Genomic DNA, 27378 nt, shown 5'->3' with positions numbered 1-27378 from the left:
TCTTACTTTGAGTGTTCTACCACAAGAAGGACCAAACATCTGAAAGCGAAAAATAATTTAGTTTTTATGACACCTGCAAAACTGCTACATAAATCGATGAAATTTCCATCCATTAAAAATTTTTTTTGTAACAGTGAAAATTCAGCTTTATTGAGGAAGCAAAAAAACCTGTTTTTTTTCGAGTTATTTGATATATATAATGAAAAAAACAGTGGATAAAGTAAAAACGCTCTGAGTATTGCCTTCTAAATATACAGTACCTTGACCTGTTTCTATGTATATACGATGGGCGTTCAATAACTAAGGCAACACATTTTTTTTATGAAAGCAGGTAGGTTTTATTCTGTTTTCCGATACACCATATTATATCTCATTCTTCTGGCTACAAAACCCTATTTTTCAAAATAGCCTCCGTTCAGTGCGACGTCCCTACGCCACCTTACTGGGAAGGCCTGTATGCCTGCATGGTACCAGTCTACTGGTCGACGTCGGAGCCAACGTCTCGCTGCATCACTAACTTCCCCATCTTCCATGTACTGCTTCCCACGGGATACATCCTCCTCTGTGCCAAAGAGATGGAAGTCGCTAGGTGCGAGGTCTGGGCTGTAGAGTGGATGGGGAAGCACAGGCCAACGAAGTTTTCTCAGCTCCTCTCGGACGCACAGGCCAACAGAAACGTCTATTTGAGCAGGGAGAGGTGTTTGACTGTTTGATGACCTCGATTGAGAGTGTCTGCTCGTTCCAGCATTGCAGGAGTCACAGGTGTGTGCTTCCGGCCAGCTTTAAGTCACAACACTGAGGGTAGTGATTGCGACCCTGTAGGAATCCGATTACCCTGAGAGAAATTTCCATGGTCGACCACTGGATTGGAAGAATGCAATCCCAACAATTTCCTTTTAACCCCCAACATGTGTCTTAAAAAATACCCCTAGTAACCAGTAAAATAAAAAAGGAAAAGTTAAAAATCAATGTCCTGGTTTTCCAGCCAACTGATCGCTTCAGAGGCAGCCCGACGCTCTTCGTCCAGGGATCAGGCGATAGCATGTAAGGGGCAATCCAGCACGACTCAACGGACATTCACTAATTAAATAGACAAACTTATGTAGAAAAATAGATTGCACTTTTACTAAATAAGACTTTTACTACTTCACAGGATAATCCCCACTAATGTTAATACTGATGTCACTTACGATAAAATTGTTTCTTATACCTGATGTAAAGAAGTCTTGGTCTTCTTGTCTGAGACACCGTCCCACAAATTCTTCCATTCCATCCTTTGTCTCTTGGACTCTGGTTCAAAATTGTGAACCCAAGTTTCAACAAACATTAAAATCCTGTTTAGAAATGGGTCCTCTTCCCTTTCAAAGTACTGTTTCATGTTCCGTCTTTTGCGACTGAAATTTATTCTTGAGTACTAGACATGTTTCGCCTGTTGATGTGAGGCATCTTCTGTGGTATTCGTATCTGTATCCTGTTCATGCAGCCATTTATTGTCCTATATGTGCTAAACGCTCTTGGTATAGCCTTCTTCCAGTAAATATTTCTTTGCACATAATCTGTACTGTACAAAACTGCTCATGCTTGCACTGCTCTTGGTCACATGCTTTAAAATTAGAATATAATAAATGCTACAAAGCCTTAAAACCGTGTATTCATTCTAAACCACGCTGTGTAGTGTCCAGTTCGGCTCTTCTTCTCGGCGTTTGTTGGCGCTTGCTGAGATATGGGCTTCGGCTACTGTCTTTAAGTAATGACGAACTATCTCCTTGATCGGGTCTTGTGTCTGCTTACATCCTTTTGTGGTGGTTGAATGCCCATGTGAGAACTACTTGTGTGATGTAACGCTGAGAGATAAACATAGCTGCTGCCAGTGGGCCCTCTAAGGAGTGTAACCTCAATTGTGTTGCACCTGAGTCGCTGGGAGGCTGGTGCTCTTCTGCTTTGGCGGAGTCCCGTGTCTTCCAGAGGACACAGTTTGTGTCACCGTATACATCACCTGAGCCCAGTCGCAGCTCATAGATGGTCTCACTCTTCCTCAACTTAGAGAGTAGAGCCTGTTCTTCGTGCCCAGCATATGGTTTCCTCGAGTTTGCGCCTGGTGGAGCGAGGAACACTGAAAGCTGGTGAAATGCTACTTTATAAATGCATAGCCCCAATTTTAATTAACGCCTGAAAATATTATAAATAATTTTACATATATAAATAAATATACACTGAAGCGCCAAAGAAACTGGTATAGTCGTGCGTATTCAAATATAGAGGTATGTAAACAGGCAGAATACGGCGCTGCGGTCGGCAAAGCCTATATAGGACAACAAGTGTTAGATCGATTACTGATGCTACAGTGGCAGGCTATCAAGATTTAAGTGAGCTTAAACGTGGTGTTACACTCGGCGCACGAGCTATGGGACACAGCATCTGCGCGGTAGCGATGAAGTGGGAATTTTCCCGCAGGACCATTTCACGAGAGTACCGTGAATATCAGGAATCCGATAAAACATCAAATCTCCGACATCGCTGCGGCCGGAAAAAGATCCTGCAAGAACGGGACCAACGACGACTGAAGAGAATCGTTCAGATCGACAGAAGCGCAATCCTTCTACAAATTGCTGCAGATTTTAATGTTGGGCCATCAACAAGTGCCACTGTGGAATCCTGCCCGCTCGTCTGTTATAGGGTGCCTAGGAAGCTGTTTTCTCGGATAACTAGACGACATAGAAGTAAATCATATTAATGGAGTTCATTAAAGTAATTGAAGTGACAATACTTAACTTTCGTTTCTACATGATGGGTCGCAAGCAATTGAAGACATGCAAATAATCAGTGTCCTTTGATATATATGATTTCCATGCAAGCTAATCATACAAGTTCGTAGGTCACTGCTATCGTTAATATCAGTGCGGCTGTTCTAGTGCGGCTCGTCTAGTGCGACAGTTCTAGTCCTCTCTTCTAGTGCGGCCTTGCCGAGCCGGCGCGTCGCTTTTATTCTATTTGCGTAGATGCCGCTCCTGTCGTGGTGACGTCATAGTCAGCGTCATATTGGCTGACGTCATCTCTCAACCCTCGCTGCTGTATCGTTCTTGATCTTCGTGCTGGCGCTTGTCGTTGCGCCGGAACAGTCAGGGTGTGAACCATTCAACGAAACATCATCAGAATGGTTCAAATGGCTCTGAGCACTATGGGACTTAACATCTGAGGTCATCAGTCCCCTAGAACGTAGAACTACTTAAACCTAACTAACGTAAGGGCATCACACACATCCATGCCCGAGGCAGGATTCGAACCTCCGGTCGTAGCGGTCGCCCAGTTCCGGACTGAAGCGCCTAGAACCGCTCGGTCACAACGGCCGGCAAACATAATCGATATGGAGTTTCGGAGCCGAAGGCCCACTCGTTTACCCTTGGTGACTGCACGACACAAAGCTTTACTCCTCTCCTGGGCCCGTCAACACCGACATTGGACTGTTGGTGACTGGAAACATGTTGCCTGGTCGGACGAGTCTCGTTTCAAATTATCTCGAGCGGATGGGTGGTTACGTGTATGGAGACAACTTCGTGAATCCATGGACCCTGCATGTCAGCAGGGGACTGTTCAAGCTGGTGTAGGCTCTGTAATGGTGTGGGTCATGTGCAGCTGGAATGGTATGGGACCTCTTATACGCCTAGATACGACTCTGACAGGTGACACGTACGTAAGCGTCCTGTCTGATCACCTGCATCCATTCATCTCTATCGTGCATTCTGTCAGACTTGAGCAATTCCAGAAGGACAATGCGACACCCCGTCATCCAGAATTGCTACACAGTGGCTCCAGGAACACTCTTCTGAGTATAAACACTTCCGCTGGCCTATGAATTCCCCAGGCATCATTGAGCATACCTGGGATGCCTTGCCATGTGTTGTCCAGAAGAGATCTCCACCCCCTCGTACTCCTACGGATTTATGGACAGCCCTGCAGGATTCGTGGTGTCAATTTCCTCCTGAGCTACTTCAGACATTAGTCGAGTCCACGCCACGTCGTGTTGCGGCACTTCAGCGTGCTCGCTGGGCCCTACACGATATTAGGCAGGTGTACCAGTTTCCTTGGCTCTTCAGTCTATATATTAATGGAAAGGAACTGTGTACTAATGAGATGGTGTATTTTTAATTATTCATGAATTATTTTGGGAAGTATCTCTGAATTAAAATGAGTGAAGAGAACTCTGTGAAACAAAATGCAGAAGGTACATTCGTTTGTCTGACGATATAAAAAAAGGCGGAACGCGACCAGCTCTCTTTCTCTCATTTGTCCTCTGCTACCGAGACAAGCCGTGTAAGTGTAACTCATGTAAATTGTACGCTTTTGTTGAATAATTATGTTAATTTGATGTTAAATAGCAGTGTTTTCTTTGAAGATCTCTTTCCTTGCTATTCATTTTATATGTGATTTTATTATGCATTTTTTTAGTCCAGTTTCAGACTGGATCGAAGGGAAATAGCTGGCGCATTGTTTGGTGGTCGCGACTGCATTCGCCGTTTAATCCATCAGATTATAGCGCATACCTCCCTGAGATCATCTTTATCGATCTTGTTCGCTCAAGATACGCACAATTTTATTACGTGAACAGCGTAATACTCAAATCGGTGATTGGTCTCGAAACAATATCGTCCACCAACGCACTTGCTGGTCTCATGTAATGACGATCCTGGAAGGCAGGGTCCAGCTTAATTAGAAAGGGAAGTAACATTTTTCTGTGTCCTGTTTTACCATTTAGACAGTATTGCCTACAGCTAAGCAAGGAACATTCATGTAGTGTTCTTAACCAGTACTTACCAATTACTCAGTGTTCTCTTAAAAGCCATGTTTACTAGGAGAGATATTATCTATTAACATTCAATTTCAATTAATTAATTCATATCAGTCTAACCAATAATAATAATACAAAATACCTTTTTTATTAGAGAAACTCTAGAGTGGTGGCTCTGATCACTGGATTCTCGACTCGGAAGGAGCGTCACTGGAGTGAAGGTGACCACTCCTATTTCGAGTGAGCCACAGCATTGATAGTGCTGGCTGGCGGTCCTTCAGGGTGGCTGACAAGAATCCATTCGGATTTCCTGTGGCTCATTGCCCTGGTGCTAATCTTTCAAATGGACACCGCTTCGGTGACTTGCGTGTCCCTAACCCACCCCAATTATCCAAATGGGCAAAGGAAACTTACGGTTTAACGAGTAATCCGAGCCATGTGTCAGTTCCGGCTAGGTCAAGAAGCGGACTGACAGACGGTGGTTCGACCGGGATCCGATTCCACGACTTCTCGGTTTTCAGGCACGCGCATTACCGTATACAAGTCTTTCTATGAGCAGATATAAGAGGATGGAAACCAGGTATTTAATAAGGAGTTTTTCAACAGCAGATTTTTTTCAGATTAGTCGTATTATATAATTTGAACAAAGATGCTATTATTCAAGGGACGATCACAAAGTTTCCGTTTGAAGGCTACACCAAACCTTTGACTACACGTCGGTGTTTATATGCCCGCATCTGCATCGCTCTGGGTTGCATATGCACTGCAGCAATGCCCACAATCGGAAACTGTTTGATCGTCCCTTATAAAATTCTTATTAAGTATCGATTTCGATCATCTTATCATCTTCAGCTAGATGACGATCACTTTCGCTTTAGGGAAAGTAAAGGCAAGAGAGACATAGCGCTTATTTGTTGAGGCACGATTAAGAAAACTACAGACAAATGATTCAAATGGCTCTAAGTACTATGGGACTTAACATGTGAGGTCATCAGTCTCCTAGAACTTAGAACTACTTAAACCTAACCAGCCTAAGGACATCACACACATCCATGCCCGAGGCAGGATTCGAACCTGCGACCGTAGCAGTCCCACGGATCCGGACTGCAGCGCCTAGAACCGCAAGACCACCGCGGCCGGCAAACTAGACACACTTTCAGAGGATTCTTCTACCCATAGAAACCGTTCTACAACGTAACATGGTGCAAACTTAATAAACTTCCGAGTATAACAAGTATAACCTATAAGCTGTGTTGTCGTTCATGATGAGTATGAATCCCACTGGATCATTTATGCAACGAAAATCCATACCATACAGGTAACATGTTCCGTGCATCTTGTACCAACATTTGTTTTGTCGGTTTATTTAGATACGATACACAACCAGTCGCTGTTTTGAATTACATACTATTTATTGCACTATTAACTAGTTTTCGAGCTACTGCAAGCTTATCGACACGTGGTGGTATTACGGAACTTTTTTTCCGGACCATTAATATGCAGCTACAGTCGTGGTGTTCGCGGAAAGGACTGATATTTTACATTTTGGTAATATACGTTTTAGGCATCTTGGACACACACACACACACACACACACACACACACACACACACGCACGCACGCACGCAGTTCTTACATGAACTTGGTTTTGCAGTAAACAAGAACTGAACGTAAACTCAAAGAGTTTCAGGGTTATAAATATTGCACATTCCCATTTGGCGGCCTAATACATGTGCTTTAGCAAATGACAGAATAAAATATTTAGAAGCATACATAATAGACGAAAGTGAACATTACAAGCTGTATGTACTGCTATAGCCGTCCGCGGTGGTCTCGCGGTTCTAGGCGCGCAGTCCGGAACCGTGCGACTGCTACGGTCGCAGGTTCGAATCCTGCCTCGGGCATGGATGTGTGTGACGTCCTTAGGTTAGTTAGGTTTAAGTAGTTCTAAGTTCTAGGGGACCGATGACCACAGCAGTTGAGTCCCATAGTGCTCAGAGCCATTTGAACCATTTGTACTGCTACACGCTAGCATTATACACGTAACATCCATAAAAAAAGTTACAGGTAAACAAGTAGAAAAAGTTTACTATTTTTGATTCATATTACACGTACAGTGCTAACGTATAGACACGTCTACAGCTTGCAGTGTTCTCTGGCATACATTATCTATTCTTTTTATATTATATTCTCTAATTTAACGCATCTCAAGTCAAAGATCGCGTAGGCAAAGAGAATAACTAGAAAACTTGTACGGTTTGTATTTACATTTAGTGTTTGTTTAGTAAAGTCATGTGCTTCTACATACTGTGTGTGTGGATGTGTGCAATGTGTGTGTGTGTGTGTGTGTGTGTGTGTGTGTGTGTGTGTGTGTGTGTGTGTAAGCTGTCTAAAATACATTTCATTGAGGGAATTTCTGGTCTATGCTAAGATGCCATGTATTGTAAGTATTCAAAAACATAGCGATCTTTTTGTTTCGGACACATTTCGTTGACTTTTGCCTAAATATGCGTTATTTTCGCCAGCACCACCCTAGAGATTAGCTGCAAATGGCCAAAAAAAATTATAGTGCTGTAGCTTGTCCATCTGATGATTAGCATAAAGTGACTCGAAAACTAATTAATGGAACAATAAATCATGTCATATTTAAGAAGCGACTGACTGTATATCATACCTACATAAAGCACAAATTTAAATCAGATTTGCAGTTCCTCATCCACAATGGATGTAAATTTTTTAACGATTTTGTAATTACTTTTATTGAAAAATTTTTTCAATTCTTTAACTGGTATTTTGTATTTTATCCTCCGACGCTTTCTAAGACGATAATGCAAACTGGAAACCGGCAGGACAATAAAGTTCTTAACACAGCTTGGAGGTGTTGCTTGAAGTAATATGTCGTTGCCGAAATGGAGCACCCTATTCCTAGTTGTTTGGCTTATAGTCTATCGTATCGTCAACGACACGGTCATATAGCTTTGTGTTTTGAGTCAATTTGTACAGAAACTACGCTCCGCAGTCTGCATGTAACGGCGATTCAAACAGCGCGCTCTTTGTCCGCAGGCATCGCGTGGAGCTTCCGGTTCCCGTCGCTGAGTTCGCTGTCGCGCCGCAAGATGGCAGTGCCGCCGTCGCGGCCGCACATGGACGTGCGCACGTGGATCGAGGTGCTGGAGCTGACGCAGTACGCCGCGCTCTTCGAGAAGTTCGACGGCGTCGAGGTGGGTGCAACCGTCAATAGGTGTCACTAGCTGCGCAAAACACTGGTAGGAACTGACGAAAACCGACGTCCTGTCCGAGAAGAAATCCGCGACACTTCATCCTTCAGTTAGTGATGCTCTTTCAGCAGGCGGGTTTGCAGACTAATTTATGGAGACTGGTTTCCCCCTGATTATGCAGACAACGAATACTTATTGCCCAAGCGTGTTTGGCTCGTCATCAGTGAGTCATGTTTTATTCCGATCTACAAAATTCAACATGTTTTACGAAATGATGACTAGACGAAAGTAAGGCATAAAAAATCATTACCGTCGTCTCTAGGTTAGCTTTTATCTCAATTTTCATGTGATTATCGTGCCGCCCGCAACAACATGATGATTTTCTGAAGATGATTGACGAGTTAACAGAATAACGTTCTCTTTAACTGCAGTTTCATTGTGTGAAATTAGCACATTAACACAATCCAGGGAAAACTGATATAGATCTAAAAAATTATCAAATCTATTGCAGCTTACACCAAAGCCTTACCACAGAGGAAAAGTCTCACTTGCAGAGGGCAGCATCAGAAAGATTACTAACGACTGCAGTACACAACGGTAATCTGAGGAACTATACGATACGAGAACATGAGTTCTGTTCTTTATTAAACTGAACACGTACACACCTAGAGAGAGAAAGGGGGGAGGGTGAAGAATTAAATAAGAAAGAAACAAGTTCAGATAACTCGGTAGAAGGAATAGCAAAACAGTCGGAACATCAATTGCAGCCTAGTACAGTAGGAAGACAGCGCCTGATATTCAGACACTTGTTAGTGTTCATTAATACGCGATCTGTCCCCCAATCACCTTCATGGCGAACTGGCTTAGCGCTCGCTGCTTCACTCACGTTGACTGTATGGTATGCACAGGTTTAATTCGTTTTCTTTTAATCCAATTTTTATGATCACAGACTGCAATATCGTGTAAATTTTACACACTAATGAAAGTCGCAGAGGCATGGCATGGTATATTCCGAATGTGCTTCTGACCAAAATCCGTTTCTGGTAGGTAGAGTCAGAGGTCTTTGATAATCTCGCCCGTTGAGTTCACGTGATATTTTCATAGAAAATTTCCTCCCGTACCACATATTTCTTTAGGAGGCAAATACAAATTTTAATAGATTTAACTTTAAAAAGTTTTAACATCACGAAATATTCTCGCAAAAAATTCCATTCCCTATTTTACCCTCTTCGATATTGAATTTCCAAAAAGTACTGAAGCCTATATTTTTTTTTTCCTCTAATCGAGAAATCAGAGATTAACTTTTATAGATGTGGCTTCAAAATTGTTTTAATAATGATTTGTTTTCCAAAAAAGCTTTCACCCACTATTTGACCCCCTTGTTGGTTGAATTTCCAAAAATACTGAAGCACTTACTTTAATTTCTGACATAGAAACCAAATGTCAATTTTTTTAAGTTCTAGGTTCAGAATTGCCTTAAGAGCGACATATTTTCAAGAAAATTTCACCCCCTTAGGAATGGAATTTCGAAGAATCCCTTACTAAACTATTCCTAGTGTATAAGATCAACACCCTTACCAAATTTCATGTTCCTATCCTCAGTGGCCTGGGCTGGGCGATGATGAGTCAGTGAGTCAGTCTGGCCCTGTTTCACGCCGTTAGGGACTGGGGAAAAAAAAAAAAGAGAGAGAGAGAAACAAGTTATTTTCTATTTCTAACCGATAAGCCAAATACAAATTTTCATAGATTTAGATTCAAATAACGCTTCGATAATGAAATATTTCCATAAAAACTTCCATCCCCATTTTACCCACTTGAGGCTTGAATTTCCAAAAACACTGAAACATGTATTTTTTTATTTCCAACCGAGAAGTCAAATACCAGTTTTCATGGATTTAGCTTTAAAAATGCTTATTAGTTCATTTATAATGATTTGTTCAAAAACAAAACTTTCACCAACTATTTAACCCCAGTAGGGGTTAAATTTCCAAACATACTGGCACACGTATTTTTTTGTTTCTTACCGAAAAAACGTATATGAATTTTCGAAGTTACAGTTTCAAAATTACACTGATAGATATTTTCAAAAAAACCTTTCATCGCCTATTTAATCCCCTTACCGTGGAATTTCGAAAATTCACTTCTTAAACGATGCCTATACTATAAGATCAACAATCTCTTCAAATTTCAAGCTTCCATCCTTAGCAGATTGGGCTGTGCGATGATCATTTCAGTCTGTCAGAACATTGCCTTTCATATATACACACCTCAAAAAAGTTCTGCATCACCTCGGTTCCGAGAGTTCCGAAACCTGTACAGAAAATTGGAATAGAGATTACTGCTCATGAAATCCACACATTGCATGTTGTACAACCATACAGCTACGGTCGCAGGTTCGAATCCTGCCTCGGGCATGGATGTGTGTGATGTCCTTAGGTTAGTTAGGTTTAAGTAGTTCTAAGTTCTAGCGGACTGATGACCTCAGATTGTAAGTCCCATAGTGCTTAGACTCATTTGAAACAATTATACAGCGAGACATTGAGTCACTCCAGGTGACAAATCTGAAGCGCTCAATTATGCAAGTTTATGTGTGCAATGATGTGAATGCGGTGAAAACTACAAACGTTGTCTGCTGGACGAAAACTACGAAAACAAGTTCTCCAAATCGACATTTCACAATAACTAATCAGTAAAAAACACAGCACGTGTTATAATGAAAGCATGATAGCCGTCTGACGATGAATCGTAATGATTCGAAACAGGTAACGGTACCTTTTGAATAAAGGAACTTAAAATAAATTTGTGGCTCGTTGCTGCCTCCACACCATCAACATTTGTCTTCCAATAACAGCCACGGTCCCCAACCATGTCATCATATGACAAAATCGCATTAATCTTAGGCTTTCTTCTGTAACTCCGCATTTGTAAACTTCTCTTCTTGTCTGAGCTGTTTATTACTCACCTTTCACTTTCGTCGAAGATTACTCTCCAGAAATTACCATAAGAGAATACTGCCAATCAGTTAAATTTATATTCGACGAAAACAAATTTCTGTTTTTAGTAACTTTTTCTTGCTGTTGCCAATCTCCGTTTTATACCCTCTCTGCTTTGACCATCGACAGTTACTTTGTTACCCAAATAGCAAAACAAGACTACCAGTTTTAGTGTCTCATTTTCTAATCTAATTCCCTGTGCACCGTGTGATTTAACTCGACTACGTTCAGTGAACTTATTTTACTTGTCATGATAGTCATGTTCTAACCTCTTTTTAAGGTACTTTCATTCCGTTCAGGTGTTCTTCCAAGTTCTTTGGTGTCTCTGACAAAATTACAATATATGTGAAATATTTAGGTCTTCTTTTTGTTCAGTAATTACTTCATAAAACACGTTTTTTCAAGCACTGAATATAACATGGCCCTCTGAGGATGACATATTTGTGCTCAAACAAATTTGGGCAAATAGTGAGATTTTTTTCTTTTCATAAGGAAGTGGAGACCATTTCCCACAACTCTATGAATACTTGTTTGACAGTGTATGCTCAGTCGGCCGTGAAACCGGTTTTAGTTTCAGTAAATCATCTTCATATCAGCCGATATCAATGCTTATCTTACAGATGCAGTACGAGAAAAATTTATATCAACGAATGTGAAGATTGCTTATTAAGACCAAAAGCGGTTTTGGTCAGTTGAATATAAGCTGTCTTAATGCACGATACATAAGTTGGTTACAAGTCGTAATGAAATACCTATAATATATTGTTATCTAACTATTTGCATGGAAATGCTTTTTACTCGTACATACAACTCATATATAGGTATTTTAGCACACTGACGAAATAACTCATTCAGATTGGTAAGTCAGTGACTGACATATTCCAAACGTAAACATGACTACAACAAGAGAGAGATTGTAAACGAACATATTTATGTATATTGTACACCAGAGATACGTAAAATCAGTTAATAGGAAAAGGAACGAAAGTAAAGACAGTAGTAGAAAATGGACTGAACAAAAGGAGTGAAGAAAACCAAGGAGAAATTTGGAAAGGAAATTAAAGTAAAGGGCGAATACCTTTAGAATTTTTGATGACACTGTAATCCTGTCAAGGCAGGAAAAGGACTTGGAAGGTCACATTTTACGGAATGGATAGTGTCCTAAAAGGAGCTTATATGTTGAATATCAACAAAAGTAAAACAAAGGTAACTGAGTGTAGTTCAATTAAATCTGGCAATGCTGAGGGACTTGGATTAGAAAAGTATTAGACGAGTTTTGCTTTTGGGCAGCAAAACGACTTATGAAGGCCGAAGTGGACTGCGGACTAACAGTAGCAAGACAAGCGTTTCTGAAAAAGAGAAATTTGATAACACTGAAAATAAAATTAATTGCTAGAAACCTTTTCTGAAGGTATTGTAGGCTTGTACGAAAGTGAAACGTGGGCGATTAGCTGTTGAGACTGGAAAAGAACAGAAGCTTTTGAAATATGCTACAGAAGAATTTTAAAGATTACATGGGTAGGTGGGGTGACTAACCATTATTCGGATTTGAGAGAAAAGCAAGTTATGATACAACCTGACTAAAAGAAGGGATCGGTTGATAGGGGACATCCTGAGGCATCAAGGAAACAACTTCCTGATGATCCTGATAGGGGAAGAGAGAGAGTTAGTTTGTGTGTGTGTTTGTGTGTGTGTGTGTGTGTGTGTGTGTGTGTGTGTGTGTGTGTGTATGCTGCGGGGAGGAAGGGGGTGGGGAGGAGGCACCAGTTTGACTGCAAGGAGCTCGTCCATATGTACGTGGACTGCGGTAGTGAACCACAGATAAAGAGGCTTGCATGGGGTAGATTGCCGTGCAGAGGTGCATCAGACTCAAATACCCCAATGAAGACCACAACAAAAACAACAACACATAAAATTTGTTGTAGTAGAACTCATTAATGAAACTGCAAAATAAAATCTAAAGAACTTATAACTAGTGAAATTTAATATCCTGTACTTTCCACGCTACCAGCAACGCCGTGTAGTAGCGATATTTACGTTACAACTGGAAATCACAATTATTCAGTCGGTGTAACGGGAACAGAGATCCTAGTTATTGCATAATTATGAGAAATTCAGACGCCGAGAAAGATAAGAATTCAGATGACTGTCAATATTCATACGTTTGACGGAAGAGAGATAAAACATTACTTTTCAGAAGGTCACAGCAGACTCAAAAGCCTCAAGTGTACAGGAAATCACAGTTGGATGATGCAAAACTGAGAGCTAACGACATAAACGATAGGTAAAGGAAGAGACAAAGATACAAAAATTTTGTCAAAGGGTACCTTCGGTTTCAGTATTATTTCTATTTACAACGTTCAAGTATAATGAAAAATGTTTAGATTGATTACCAAGACGTGGAGATTAGTCAGACGTGTGTCCAGTTCGTGTCCTGGGTTAACGAATGTCTGGTAGGCACGCCAACTAATCTGAGTGTCCGTGTAATTTGGAGCCACCAGTTTAAGCAAATGCCCGGGTGCTCTATATGTACAGTTCAGAAATGCATTAGACAAACAATAAAAATGCACAGAACAAAATCTGATCTACTCACACACTGATGGCTTACACGGCTTTATGTTCATCGCTACCGGGCTATACACTGAAGAGCCAAAGAAACTGATGCACCCGCCTAACATCGTGCAGGGCCCCGGTGAACAAGCGGTAATGCGCACCACGACGTGGCATGGACTCGACTAATGTCTCAAGTAGTGCTGGAGGGAACTGACACCATGAATCCTGCTGGACTGTCCATAAACCCGTAAGAATACGAGGGGGTGGAGATCGCTTCTGAAGAGCACGTTGCAAGGCATCCCAGATATGCCCAAGAATGTTCATGTCTGGAGAGTTTGGTGGCCAGTGGAAGTGTTTAAACTCAGAAGAGTGTTCCTGGAGCCACTCTGTAGCAACGCTGGACGTGTGGAGTGTCGCATCGTCCTGCTGGAATTGTCCAAGTCCGTCAGAATGCACAATGGACATGAATGGATGTAGCTGATCAGACAGGATGATTACGTAGGTGTCACCTGTCATCAAGAGTCGTATCTAGACGTATCAGGGGTCCCATATTACTTCAACTGCACATGCTCCACACCATTACAGAGCATCTACAAGCTTGAACACTCCCCTGCTGGCATGCAGGGTTCATGGGTTCATGAGGTTGTCCCCATACCCTTACACGTCCATTTGCTCGATACAATTTGAAACGAGGCTCGCCAGACTACGCAACATGTTTCCAGTCATCAACAACCCAATGTAGGTGTTGACGGGCTCAGGCGAAGCGTAAAGCTTCGTGTCGTGCAATCATCAAGGGTACACGAGTAGGCCTTCGGCTCCGAAAGCCCATACCGATGATATTTCGTTGAATGGTTCACACGTTGACACTTGTTCATGGCCCAGCATTGAAATCTGCAGCAACCTGTGGAAGGGTTTCACTTCTGTCACGCTAAATGATTCTCTTCAGTCCCGTTCTTGCAGGATCTTTTTCTGTCCGAATGAATTCGGAGATTTGTTGCTTTACCGGATTCCTGATATTCACGGTACATTCATGAAACTGTCGTACGGAAAAATTCCCACTTCATCGCTACCTCGGAGATGCGGCGTCCCATCGCTTGTGCGCCGACTATAACACAACGTTCAAACTCACTTAAATCTTGATAACCTACCACTATAGCAGCAGTAACCGATCTAACAACTGCGCCAGACACATGTTGTCTTATATAGGCGTTGCCGACCGCAGTGCCAAATTCTGCCTGTTTACATATCTCTGTATTTTAGTACGCATGGCTATACCAGTTTCTTTGGAGCTTCATTGTAATTACCGCGTGACGACACCAGGGATGTCGAGCCGCAGAAATAAATTATGCGAATGCCTACAGTACGAGGGATCTTTGAAACGCGTTATAACACCAGAGGGGGAATAATCTTCTTATTTCAGATACTTAACTTACTTTACCTTACCGTCTGTATCCGGACAAGAACGTCTGTACTCTCTTCTTCCAGAGCTCTACAACTCTGATAGCCTTGTAATTGCTCAAAAGTAGATCTCCGCTGTGCAATCAGGCACCATGCTTGGGCATAAGAGCAAATATTCAGTCGTCTGCGTTTTTCCGTTATCATGCTGACCATCTTCAGAGTAGCCGCATTTAAACATGTTGACTTCACATTTTGCGACTCCTGTCCTTAAACTGTTCTGTGCTCTTCTCGTATCACACTATATTTACTGCCCTTGTGTGATTTCATCTTTGGGTTATAGGGTTTCTTTTTGTAGGACTCCAACAATAAGGAGACGCTGCTGGTCTCGGATCAGCCTTCTTGCGGTAATGTGTGTTGGAGAAATTTCTTCCTTGAATTAAGACGAGTTGGAACTGTTTGCTGGTTATACATGAAGTGCCTCGTTTTTGTTTGCTGTTTTTTCCTCTCTGTTTTGCGTCTGATATCTGGTGGTTCTACGGTCGCAGGTGGTTAAATGTTGTGGATTAGTGTAAGCCTCAGACATCCATTGACAGTCTCATTTAAAGCGACGCTACTTGTTTGGAGTGGCAAGAAGCCTCTAATACTCGTGCCACATATTCTCCCGACTGTAAAACGGAGACCCGTTGCTGGTGATCAAAGAACTTTAGGCTGCGCTACTCATGCTGATATGGCCAGTTTACATATAATATTGTTTGTTGCAGGTATTTTTCTTTTAATTTCAGTAGTGTTTTTTTTTTTTTTTTAATGACAACGTACGCTCTAGTGAGGCTGACTCCCAAGTATTTCGGGTTGCTGTAATAGTCTACTCTAATCCTTCTCCATTCTATTTCCCACTCTCATGTGACCTGTCTGTTATACAGTTGGAATGTCCATACTTGACTTTTTCCTGGATCAGGTCGCAGGTGGTTTTCCTTACAGTAGCTCCCAAAGGTTTGCAAAACCTCAGTCAGCTCTCTTTCAGCCTCTTGAAACGTTCTTCCTTGATAAGTAATGGCGGTGCCGTCTGCATATATGAGTATTTTTATTTGCGGCGATTGTGACTGGTCATTTGTTTACATATTGTACAGAACAAGGGAAAGAACGCTTTTTTGTGGTAATGCATTCTTTTGGTTCCTCCATCTACTTTCTCCCCTTGGAAGGTCATCTAGATACTTCGATTCTGCAGCATGCCTCTTAAATGTGTAAGTCATAATAAACGTTGTTTACATTTAGTTCAAAATGGTTCAAATGGCTCTGAGCACTATGGAACTTAACTTCTAAGGTCATCAGTCCCCTAGAACTTAGAACTACTTAAACCTAACTAACCTAAGGACGTCACAAACATCCATGCCCGAGGCAGGATGCGAACCTGCGACCGTAGCAGTCGCGCGGTTCCGGACTGAGCGCCTAGAACCGCTAGACCACCGCGGCCGGCTTACATTTAGTTCGTTTCTAATTTAATGGAACATGTGCATCATTCTTTCATCTGTTGCTGACAAGGAAATTGCGTACAAAATGAAAGACTGATAGAAGGTGCCCGTCGAGGAAAAACACTGTCATGACGTTTTATTTCTATCCAACAACTGCCGGCCAGAGTGGACGAGCGGTTAAAGGCGCTACAGTCTGGAACCGCACGACCGCTACGGTCGCAGGTTCGAATCCTGCCTCGGGCATGGATGTGTGTGATGTCCTTAGGTTAGTTAGGTTTAAGTAGTTCTAAGTCCTAGGGGACTTACGACCACAGCAGTTGAGTTCCATAGTGCTCAGAGCCATTTGAACCATATCCAACAACTTGTGAAATTCGATACAAGTAAAGTGTAAACGAAAATATTGAAAGACCCGTGATTTTGTGTAGCAAGTAAAAATTGTGATTTTAGAGCGAATGGTGACATTCATTAAGATGAAATAAAGGAACAATAGATGATGTGTGTTATCCGAAAATCAGACGGAAGTTTGTTGGGAAGGTCATCGGATTTATACATCGGTCGTTTATCTGTGGAAGAGGCACTGTAATGTTTGTAGTCTGAAGTTCACACTTTGCGAAATAAATTTTCCCTTCAACGAAATATTCGCAAATAGGCGCCATTATTAAAATTCTTGGTTGCTGGAAGAAATTTTTCATCTTCTTCTAGTTTTACTTCTGGAGTGTCGTAACATTTCATCTCAACTATGACAATTGTTAAAGCACTTGTATGTTTCGCTATTCTTTCTAAACATTATCCTGAAAACAGGTGTCATTGTCAACTCGTTGTGGCGTCACATTACAGCTCTGATTAGCCCTACATATTGAAGAAATATTTCATTATTTATTTTATTCCCCTCTTGCCATCAAGGATGTGCCGATGGTAGCGAGTGCAGCTGACCTTCATTTTTGGGGAAATGAGAAGCTTAAAGGCAGTCCCTCCGTTAACTGATAAAGATATTTCAAGCTGATACTTACTGAGCAGTAACCGAGCAAAACCGGAACGTTAAAGCCATAAATTGAGGTAACATTTTCTTATTCTATGCAGCGTATGAGCTACTTAATTAGTAGCGATCAGCAGGCAAAAAGCATAGATCCAGGTTTGAATACTGATACAGAAGCAAAAACAGCTGAGATTTCTCCATGACCCTCTGTTCGTGTCTAAATCCCGGTGTCTAGAGCGTTATTTTCTTTGGAGCACGTTAGACACTGACAAACGAGCCCTGTAGCATTTCTCGTAACCCCCACCACAAAACAACGCCGGTGTAGATACAGCATACCTGCTAAAATTAACTCCTCCCCCTCCCTTCCATAAAGCAACAAGTTTAATGCCCGTGCTGTGAAGCGAATCCATTATGATTTGGTAGCTGGTGTCTTCTCTGCGGTATCATTTCTAACAGACGATGCAGACGAGTCAACAAGTAAGTGGCTTAGGGGCTATGCTGGATAAAGTTGACCACTGAAAGTATTCCAGGTTAATAAAACTTTTTAGCGCAGTGGATATTGATATAAATAGAAACTGACGTGGATGTGGATTCGAATTTCACGCTGAAAAGAATTCACGAGCATAAAACACTCATTAAATCTTGTCTTATTTTGACAACGTGATACGAACCGTTTGCTAGTACCATGCCAGACCACTTTCGACGTCACAAGCTGAATGAAGGAGACGCCATATTGGAATACATACAGTTTACGAAGATAAAGTGACAAATCAGGTGATTTTTCTTTTATAACTTTGCAAACTACTAAAATATGCTATTTCAAGGAACTGGCATATGCATATGAAACACCTGTCTCTAAGATACGATTTGTTACAATAAGATGTCGGGGAACGGTACGTCGGTGGATAAAAGTTTTACCATACAGAAGATGGGAATATCAACGTCGCCAAATGTTTTACTAAACCAATGTCCGTGTGCATCTCCATGTAATAGCAGCTTAGTATATCCATATTCTATCCAGAGCGAGTAAATATATACAGCTGCTGTTTCGCGCAAGCATTAAATTTTTGACGTTTATAGCTACCCTGGTACAACCTTTTGCTTTTGTTTTAAATTGAGCTATATACCTTTTACTGTGGCATGGAAAAGATCCTTCAAACGGGGAACTCAAGGACACAACTTCTGTGAAACGTGCTCAGTTAGCAACAAGGTAAATAGCGCTGTATATGACTGTCCCGCCATAAGGAGAACAGGTTCCACGAACCCTGAGGAGAAGAGGTTCCTCGACCATCTGCCCTTCAGTACGGAATATAAGGAAATCCGTCACTTAGGAACTGTTTGGGTAATTAATATTATGACTACCACGTTAAGTCCTCAAAATTTTGGCTTTGGGGCGTGGTACGCGCTTTAAAGAGATTCCGGACAGACAATAGAGCATGCTGAATTTCATCTCGACTTATCGCTGCCCCCGTCAGTGTTATTCCATTTCAGGCCCATTCGCATCGCCGGTGCTACGTGTAGAGCAGTTGTTTGAAGTTTACCTTCTGATAAATGGCCAGAGGTTCTAAGTCTGGTGCGTGTGCAGGCCATTTCGTGTTTCCTAAACGACTGGTCCAACGACATCCAAATGTTGTGCAATAATCTGTTAAGAAAGAGAGGAACATCCGTCATGTGGCCTTGTCTCAAGAAGTAGAATGCCTCCCAACAACTGTAACAGCATATATGTTAGGAAATCTCGATAATTGTGGTGGCTATTTAAAGTCCCGTTAATAAAGCAGGGGCCAAAGATGCGATTCTTGAAGATTCTGCATCACGCGTTGACAGAACAAATTCATTGTTTGTCTACTTTTATCAACCATCGTCGACTTCCACCTGACCAGTAGTGCAAATTCCGAAGATAGATTTGCCCATACTTTGTAAACGCCGCTTGATCAGTGGACAAAATTTACGTAGAAACACCGCAACAGCTTACAGGACATTCCATTGGCTAATCCCAATAGCTCTTTCGTGCTGGTTCATACTGACATGTAGATTGTGTATTGCCACTGCCAAAATGTATCTTTTATTTTCTCATCAGTTCCGGTTTTTGCCCATTGGCGTATTTTATTCTTAACCATTCCAGGTTCATGAAACCTTTTAATCGTGAGGGCTTCATGAACAACTCTAGAACCTCATGTAGACTGCTGTTTAAACAGTAGGTCATGCTGATAACTGATTGCACTACATTTACTCCTTTGTGAAATTTCTTGACAACAAATAACCGCAGTTAGACTAAGAAGCTAGCTATCGTCCCGTGTGGGTACCGACAGTATATACGGAACTGATAAAAGTCATGGGTTTTGTGCACGAACTGATCTCTCGATCATGTCTCGTAAATGTTCAACGTGATTCATGTCGGACGATATGGGTGGCCATATCATTCGCTCGAATTGTCCAGAATGTTCTTCAAACCAATCGCGAGCAATTGTGGCCCGGTGTCGTGGCCCACTGTCATCTAAAAAATTCCACTGTTGTTTCGGAACATAAAGTCTATGAATGGTTGTAAATGGTCTCCAAGTAACCTAGCATAATCATTTGCAGTCAGTGATCGTTTCAATTGGACCAGAGGACCGAATTCATTCCAGGCAAACACGGCTCACACTCTTATGGGGCCACCACCAGCTTGCACAGTACCTTGTTGACAACTTGGGCCCGTGGCTTCGTGGTGTCTGCACACTCACCCGCGGTTGAGTAGGCGTGGCAGGCGGCAAAAGGCGTCCCAGGGGGCCGGACGCAGGGCCTCCATGGTTAGTCAGTTAAACAGGTTCCAGGCGCTATCTGCGGCTAACACTGTCCCTGAGCCACGTGCTTCAGACATTAGTAGAGTCCATACCACGTCGTGTTGCGGCACTTCTGCGTGCTCCCGGGTGCCCTACACGATATTAGGCAGGTGTACCAGCTTCTTTGGCTCTTCAGTGTATGTAAACGATTTAGGAGACAATCTGAGTGGCCGTCATCTAGTAAAGTCATCAGAAAATCAAAACAAATTTCCTGTATGGTACGAAAATTGGCAGTTGACCTAAATAATGCCGGTCGGTGTGGCCGAGCGGTTCTAGGCGCTTCAGTCTGGAACCACTCGACCGCTACAGTCGCAGGTTCGAATCCTGCCTCGGGCATGGATGTGTGTCATGTCCCTAGGTTAGTTAGGTTTAAGTAGTTCTAAGTTCTGGGGGACTGATGACCACAGATGTTAAGTCCCATAGTTCTCAGAGCCATTTGAACCATTTTGAACCTAAATAATGAAAAGTGTGACGTCATCCACATGAGTGTTACAAGGAATCCGTTAAACTTCGGTTACACAATAAGTCAATCAGATCTAAAGGCTGTAAATTCAGCTAAATTCCTAGGAAGTTAAATAGGAAAAAACACACTGAAAATGTTGTGGGGAAGGCGAACCAAAGATTGCGATTTATTGGCAGAACACTTAGTAGATGCAACAGATGTATTAAAGAGACTGCCTACACTACGTTTATCCCTCTTCTTTTGGAGTACTGCTGCGCGTTGTGGGATCCTTACCAGACAGGATTGACAGAACACATCGGGAAAGTTCAAAGAAGAGCAGCACGTTTTGTATTATCGAGAAATAGGGTAGAGAGTGTCAAAGACATGATAAGGTATTAAAACAAAGGCGTTTCTCGTTGCGGGGGGGGGGGGGGGGGGGGGTCTTCTCACGAAATTTCAATCACCAACCTCTCCTCCGAATGCGAAAATATTTTGTTGGCGCCAACCTACATAGGAGAAGATTATCGTAATAAAATAAGGAAAATTAGAGCTCACACGAAAGATATAGGTGTTCGTTTTTTCCGCGCACTGTTCGAGAGGGGAATAACAGAAAATTATTGTGGAGGTGATTCGATGAACCCTCTGCCAGTCACTTAAGTGTGATTTACAGAGAAGATGTAGATGTAGAAGTCGTGCTGGTAGCAAAGACACTCGCGTCGGTCGTCTGCTGCCACTGTTCATGAACGCCAAATTTGCGACTGTCCTAATGGGTACGTTCGTTATACGTTCCATATTGATTTCTGAAGTTATTTCACGCAGTGTTGCTTGTCTGTTAGCACTGACAATCTGCGCAAACGCCGCTGCTCTCGGTCGTTAAGTGAAGGCCACTGGATTGTCCGTGGTGAAAGGTAATCCCTGAAATTTGGTTTTCTCAGCACACTATTGACACTGTTGATGCCGGAATACTGAATTCCGTAACGATTTCCAAAAAGGGACAGCCCATGGGTCTAGTTCCAACTACCATTCCGTGTTCAAAGTCTGTTAATTCATGTCGTGCGACTATAAACACATCGGAAACCGTTCCACATGAATCACCTGAACACAAATGAGAACTCCGCCAATGCACTGCCCTTTCATACCTTGCGTAAACAATACTACCGTCATCTGTATATGTCCCCCTGTCACTATCACATGACTTTCGTCACCTCATTGTATGTACCTGTGCTATGTAAGTATTCAAACATCTGAGGATACCACAGCCTGCCTAAATGTGCATCCATCCCGACGCATTTGTCCACTGCTGTTGCCGGGTGTCATCGTGTCTCAGAACTACGGAAAACTGCTTCCCAAATTTTGAGCATCCGTTACCACTGTTCCTATGCTCAGCATTATCTCTGTGCTTTCTGACGACCAGTTAATAAAGGTGCTTTTGTGGTGGGGTACCTCCAGTGCTCCTCTGATACAGGGCGTATTGTCGTTCTACGTGGAGACTGGTCATAAGTTGGGATTTAGGAATGGCAGGGGAGAAAGTCGGCTGTGCTCTTTCAGAGGAAGTATCTGTGCATCTGTGTTGAGCAGTTTAAGGAAACCACGGAAAACCTAAGCCAAGAAATCAGGACGTGGATTCGAACCGTCGTTCTCCCGGATATGAGTCCAGTGTCTTATTACTGAGCTTCCTCGCTAAGCGATTTGTAAATAATAATAATAATAATAATAACGATAATTCATTAATACGAAATATATTTCAAAAATGAGAGCAGAATACTGTCTCACGCAAAATATTTACAACTAGAAGAGCATCCCTAAACGGAAACCTTACAATTCCTTGATTAAACCAGGATGTCTCTACGCTTGAGAAACACTCATGTATAACAGGAAAACAGACTTCGGAAAATTTGAAGAAGGAGACTGTTTTCGATACTGGCTTTCCCGTTCAAAATTAATATTTCTGAAGCAGATGGAGCCAAGAAACAGCCAGTGGACAGAAATACACAGTCATCTTAAAATTCACAAATTGAATTTTTGTAGCTATATCAAAGGAGTGAAACCAGAGAGACTTAGAAGCAGAATCGTTGAATTGTATAAAATAAACGTAAAGCAAAACAGAAATCATGAAATAGAGTAGAGAAACACAAATTTATTTAAAATTAGTAGGAGCTGTACTTGAAGATAAAGTGAACAGGATTTTTTTTATTTTAAGTTTAGCAGTACTACGCTGACAATAGGAGAAACCGAAAAAGGACAGAGGCAGCTTGGTCTGAAGAAAAGAAACAAGTTCACCCCAAAGCAATAAAAGAAATATGACCACAGAGGATGGCCAGTCAAAGTTTCTAAGTATTTTTTGCAGTCTTAAATGGACTCATTCGCATAAAATAGTTAATAATAATAGTTATAACAGTTATTCATAACCATCTCTTACGATGGCGAAGAGTTCTCGGGCTTCCAGCCGGGTGGCGGTGTCTTCAAACTGCGACGTTTCGACGAGTGACATACTCATCATCTTCTGGCGAAGAAGATGATGAGTATGTCACTCGTCGAAACGTCGCAGTTTGAAGACACCGCCATCCGGCTGGAAGCCCGAGAACTCTTCGCCAGCTGTATACGCCGGGAAAACATACATTCACATTTATCTCTTACGATGTTATATTATTTCTTTTGACATCTGTACAGAAACAAATGAGAACTTCAGTTGATTATTTTTATTTATTTTCATGTATTTCATTGCAATCCTTTAAGGTGCATCACAACTATATGAGACAAGAATGATGGTAATGAAACTTTCTGGCACATTAAAACTGTGAACCAGACCGAACCTGGGACACTTGTCTTTCGAGTTTTCTGCGCGGTTGGTTAGAGGCGCCATATCACGGAATCCCCCCCCCCCCCCCCTCCCCGGAGGTTCTAAGCTTACGATAGTTTAATTAGTGTGTAAGTCTAAGCACCGATGACCTCAACAGTTTGGTCTCTTAGGAATTCACACACATTTGAACATTTCTTTCGAGGGAAGATGCTCTACCGACTCACGAGCCGCCCTCACAGCTGCATTTCCTCCAGTACCTCATCTCCTACCCACTTCACGGACGTTCTCCTGCATAACTTGCGTGACAAACACTCATGGAAGGAAGTCTATTGCGGACATATGCTTTACCCACAGCCTGGGGTATGTTTCCGAGATGAATTTTCACTCTGCAGCTGAGTGTGCGCTCTTCTCCGCCATATCCTTTCTTTCACGAGTGCTAGTCGCGCAAGGTATTCAGGAGAGCTTCTGTGAAGTTTGGGAGGTAGGAGACGAGGTACTGGCTGAAGTAAAGCCGTGAGGGCGGGCAGTCGGCCGTGCTCTGGTAGCTCCGTCGGTAGAGAAATTGCCCACGAAAAGCGAAGGTCTCAGGTTCCAGTCTCAGTCCGGTACCCAGATTTAATGTGCGAGGAAGTTGCAAATCATTGCACGCTCCGCCGCAGAGTGAAAATTAATTCTGGAATGGTGGTATTGCTGGCAAGTGTAAAGTTCTTTATCCAATTTAAACCTGTTCATGTAAAGGAACTGAATACGTCACATTTGCTGGTGTCATTCAAATGAGACCATAACTGAAGTAGAACGAAGAATCAGTCCAAGTTGTAAATTTTTACTTTTTATTCATTCGATGACTAGATTCGGGCCGAGATCAATTTTCCGATCATCATAACAAACCGGGAAATGCCATTTTCGACTTTGCTATGATGATTTGAAAGTGAGTCTCAGCCCGAAACTAGTCATCGAATGAATAAAAATTAAAATTTGCAGCTTGGACTGGTTTTTCGTTCTACTGATTAACTATGTTCTAGCGGTCTGATGATCTCAGAAGTAATAACTGAACTGTTTTATTATTATTATTATTATTTTCTCTCTTCACTTCAGGTAACAGAAATGTGCCTATTACAATACGCATCATTACCTCGATTTTTCGATATCTTTTCATCTTCTCAATTTCTAGTTTCTTATTTTGAGAGACAGTCTCTCGTTCTTCATTCTTCTACCATCCAGTCTCTTCTATCAAATTCAGTTTCCTTTCTGATGCTAAAGATATAGAGATCATTTCTAACATCACTGTTTCCAATTCTGTCTGATCTTTCACAAGGTTAAACCTTCTCGTCCAACATCATTTCTGATGACTAGATATTTCTCTGTTGTCTGCATGCGACCCATAATTCGCTTCCATTTAGCAGTACTGAAATTGCCATCGTTTTTGTAAAATTTCGTCACTGTTTCTTACTGAGAGTTTTTTTTAATGTCTACTTATTGTTCAACATTTATCAACGAAAATCGATAATTCGTATCTAATTCTTTGTCGTAGCCGTAGGTACTATCGTAACCGAAGTGATTAAAATAATTAACCAATTCTACACAAATGGTCAATAAAATTGCTACACCAAGAAGAAATGCAGATGATAAACGGGTGTTCATTGGACAAACATATTATAATAGAACTGACATGTGATTACGTTTTCACGCAATTTGGGTGCATAGATCCTGAGAAATCAGTACGCAGAACAACCACCTCTGGCCGTAATAACGGCCTTGATACGCCTGGGCGTTAAGTCAAACAGAGCTTGGATGGCGTGTACAGGTACAGCTGCCCATGCAGCTTCAACACGATACCACAGTTCATTAGGAGTAGTGACTGGCGTATTGTGATGAGCCAGTTGCTCGCCCACCATTAAACAGACGTTTTCAATTGGTGAGAGATCTGGAGAATGTGCTGGCCAGGGCAGCAGTCGAACATTTTCTGTATCCAGAAAGGCCCGTACAGGACCTGCAACATGGCGTCGTGCATTATCCTGCTGAAATGTAGGGTTTCGCAGGGATCGAATGAAGGGTAGAGCCACGGGTCGTAACACATCTGAAATGTAACGTCCACCGTTCAAAGCGCCGTCAATGCGAACAAGAGGTGACCGAGACGTGTAACCAATGGCACCCCATACTATCACGCCGGGTGACACGCCAGTATGGCGATGACGAATACACGCTTCCAATGTGCGTTCACCGCGATGTCGCCAAACACGGATGCGACCATCATGATGATGTAGTGTAAATAGAACCTGGATGCATCCGAAAAAATGACGTTTTGCCATTCGTGCACCCAGGTTCGTCGTTGAGTACACCATCGCAGGCGCTCCTGTCTGTGATGCAGCGTCAAGGGTAACTGCAGCCATGGTCTCCGAGCTGATAGTCCATGCTGCTGCAAACGTCGTCGAACTGTTCGTGCAGATGGTTGTTGTCTTGCAAACGTCCCCATCTGTTGACTCTGGGATCGAGACGTGGCTGCACGATCCGTCACAGCCATGCGGATAAGACGCCTGTCATCTCGACTGCTAGTGATACGAGGCCGTTGGGATCCAGCACGGCGTTCCGTATTACCCTCCTGAACCCACCGATTCCATATTCTGCTAACAGTCATTGGATCTCGACCAACGCTAGCAGCAATGTCGCGATACGATAAACCGCAGTTGCGATAGGCTACAATCCGACCTTTATCAAAGTCGGAAACGTGATGGTACGCATTTCTCCTCCTTGCACGAGGCATCACAACAACGTTTCACCAGGCAACGCCAGTCAACTGCTGTTTGTGTATGAAAAACAGGTTGGAAACTTTTCTCTGTGAGGACGTTGTAGATGTCGCCACCGGTGTCAACCTTGCGTGAATGCTCTGAAAAGCTAATCACTTGCATATCACAGCATCTTCTTTCTGTAGGTTAAATTTCGCGTCTGTAGCACGTCATCTTCGTGGAGTAGCAATTTCAATGGCCAGTAGTGTATTATTTAGGGATTCACAGTTATTTTTATTCTTGTAGGGCGTTTTACAATAAGTTTCATTGTTTATATTCTCCTCTAGTAGTGTCATTTCACATTCTTTAGAAGTTTCCCCCAAAGACAAAGTTACAGTAAAAAACTTTTCGTTTCCTGATAAGATATTCCAGAAAGAAGGTATCAATCTGCAGAGGAGTGCAAGACTTATGTTTACATTAAGACTGTTCGCCACACGGATCCCGGAACCAGAGCCGCCATTTTTATATGGGAACACCGTCAGCAAAACACGCCTCTCAGGTGGCAGACAGTGGACCGCAGGAGTCAGAATGAGATCGGTACACAGTTCGAATCTCAGCAAGGCTCGAATACACTTGTTATTTGTCTCGTGTGGTAACGTACTGAAGAGGTTTGTTTTGTTGCTTTTGCGCAGGACCTGCTGACGTTCTCTGAGGAGGACATCAGGGACCTGGGCGTGAAGAACTCGGCGCACCGCGCCAGAATCGTCTCCAGCCTCGTCGCGCTGCGGGCCAAGTACGAGAAGAGTGAGTATCACAGAATAGTACCTCACACTAGTACTCTACACTGAGTTACGCATCACCTGCGGTAAATACAGGGTGACAATTATTGTAGCAGAGTGAAAGTTTCACTCTGCAGCGGAGTGTTCGCAGATATGAAACTTCCTTGCAGATTAAAACTGTGTGCCGGAGCGAGACTCGAATTCAGGACCTTTGCCTTTCACACTTGCCCGCGAAAGGTCCTGAATTCGTATCGCGCTCCGGCACACAGTTTTAATCTACCAGGAAGTTTCATATCAGCGCACACTCGGCTGCAAAGTGAAAATTTCACTCTGGAAACGTCCCCCAAGCTGTGGCAAAGCCATGTCTCCGCAATATCCTTTCTTCCAGGAGTGCTAATTCTGCAAGGTTCGCAGGAGAGCTT

General features: G+C 42.5%; 1 protein-coding gene across 1 annotated transcript in view; it reads left to right on the top strand.

Annotated features, from left to right (window-relative positions):
- The window catches only part of LOC124616600 (breast cancer anti-estrogen resistance protein 3 homolog), a 1084307-nt gene that overhangs the window by 403515 nt on the left and 653414 nt on the right, over nt 1–27378 (top strand). The window contains exons 2-3 of the mRNA XM_047144920.1: nt 7850–8007; nt 26870–26981. Of these exons, the coding sequence (XP_047000876.1) occupies nt 7850–8007; nt 26870–26981 (270 nt within the window). The remainder of the gene's footprint in view (nt 1–7849; nt 8008–26869; nt 26982–27378) is intronic.

The sequence above is a fragment of the Schistocerca americana genome, chromosome 5 (genome assembly GCF_021461395.2).
Source record: "Schistocerca americana isolate TAMUIC-IGC-003095 chromosome 5, iqSchAmer2.1, whole genome shotgun sequence".
Classification (NCBI taxonomy): Eukaryota; Metazoa; Arthropoda; class Insecta; order Orthoptera; family Acrididae; genus Schistocerca; species Schistocerca americana.
The sequence above is the reverse complement of the archived record's forward strand: the minus strand, read 5'-3'. Positions and strand labels throughout refer to the sequence as shown.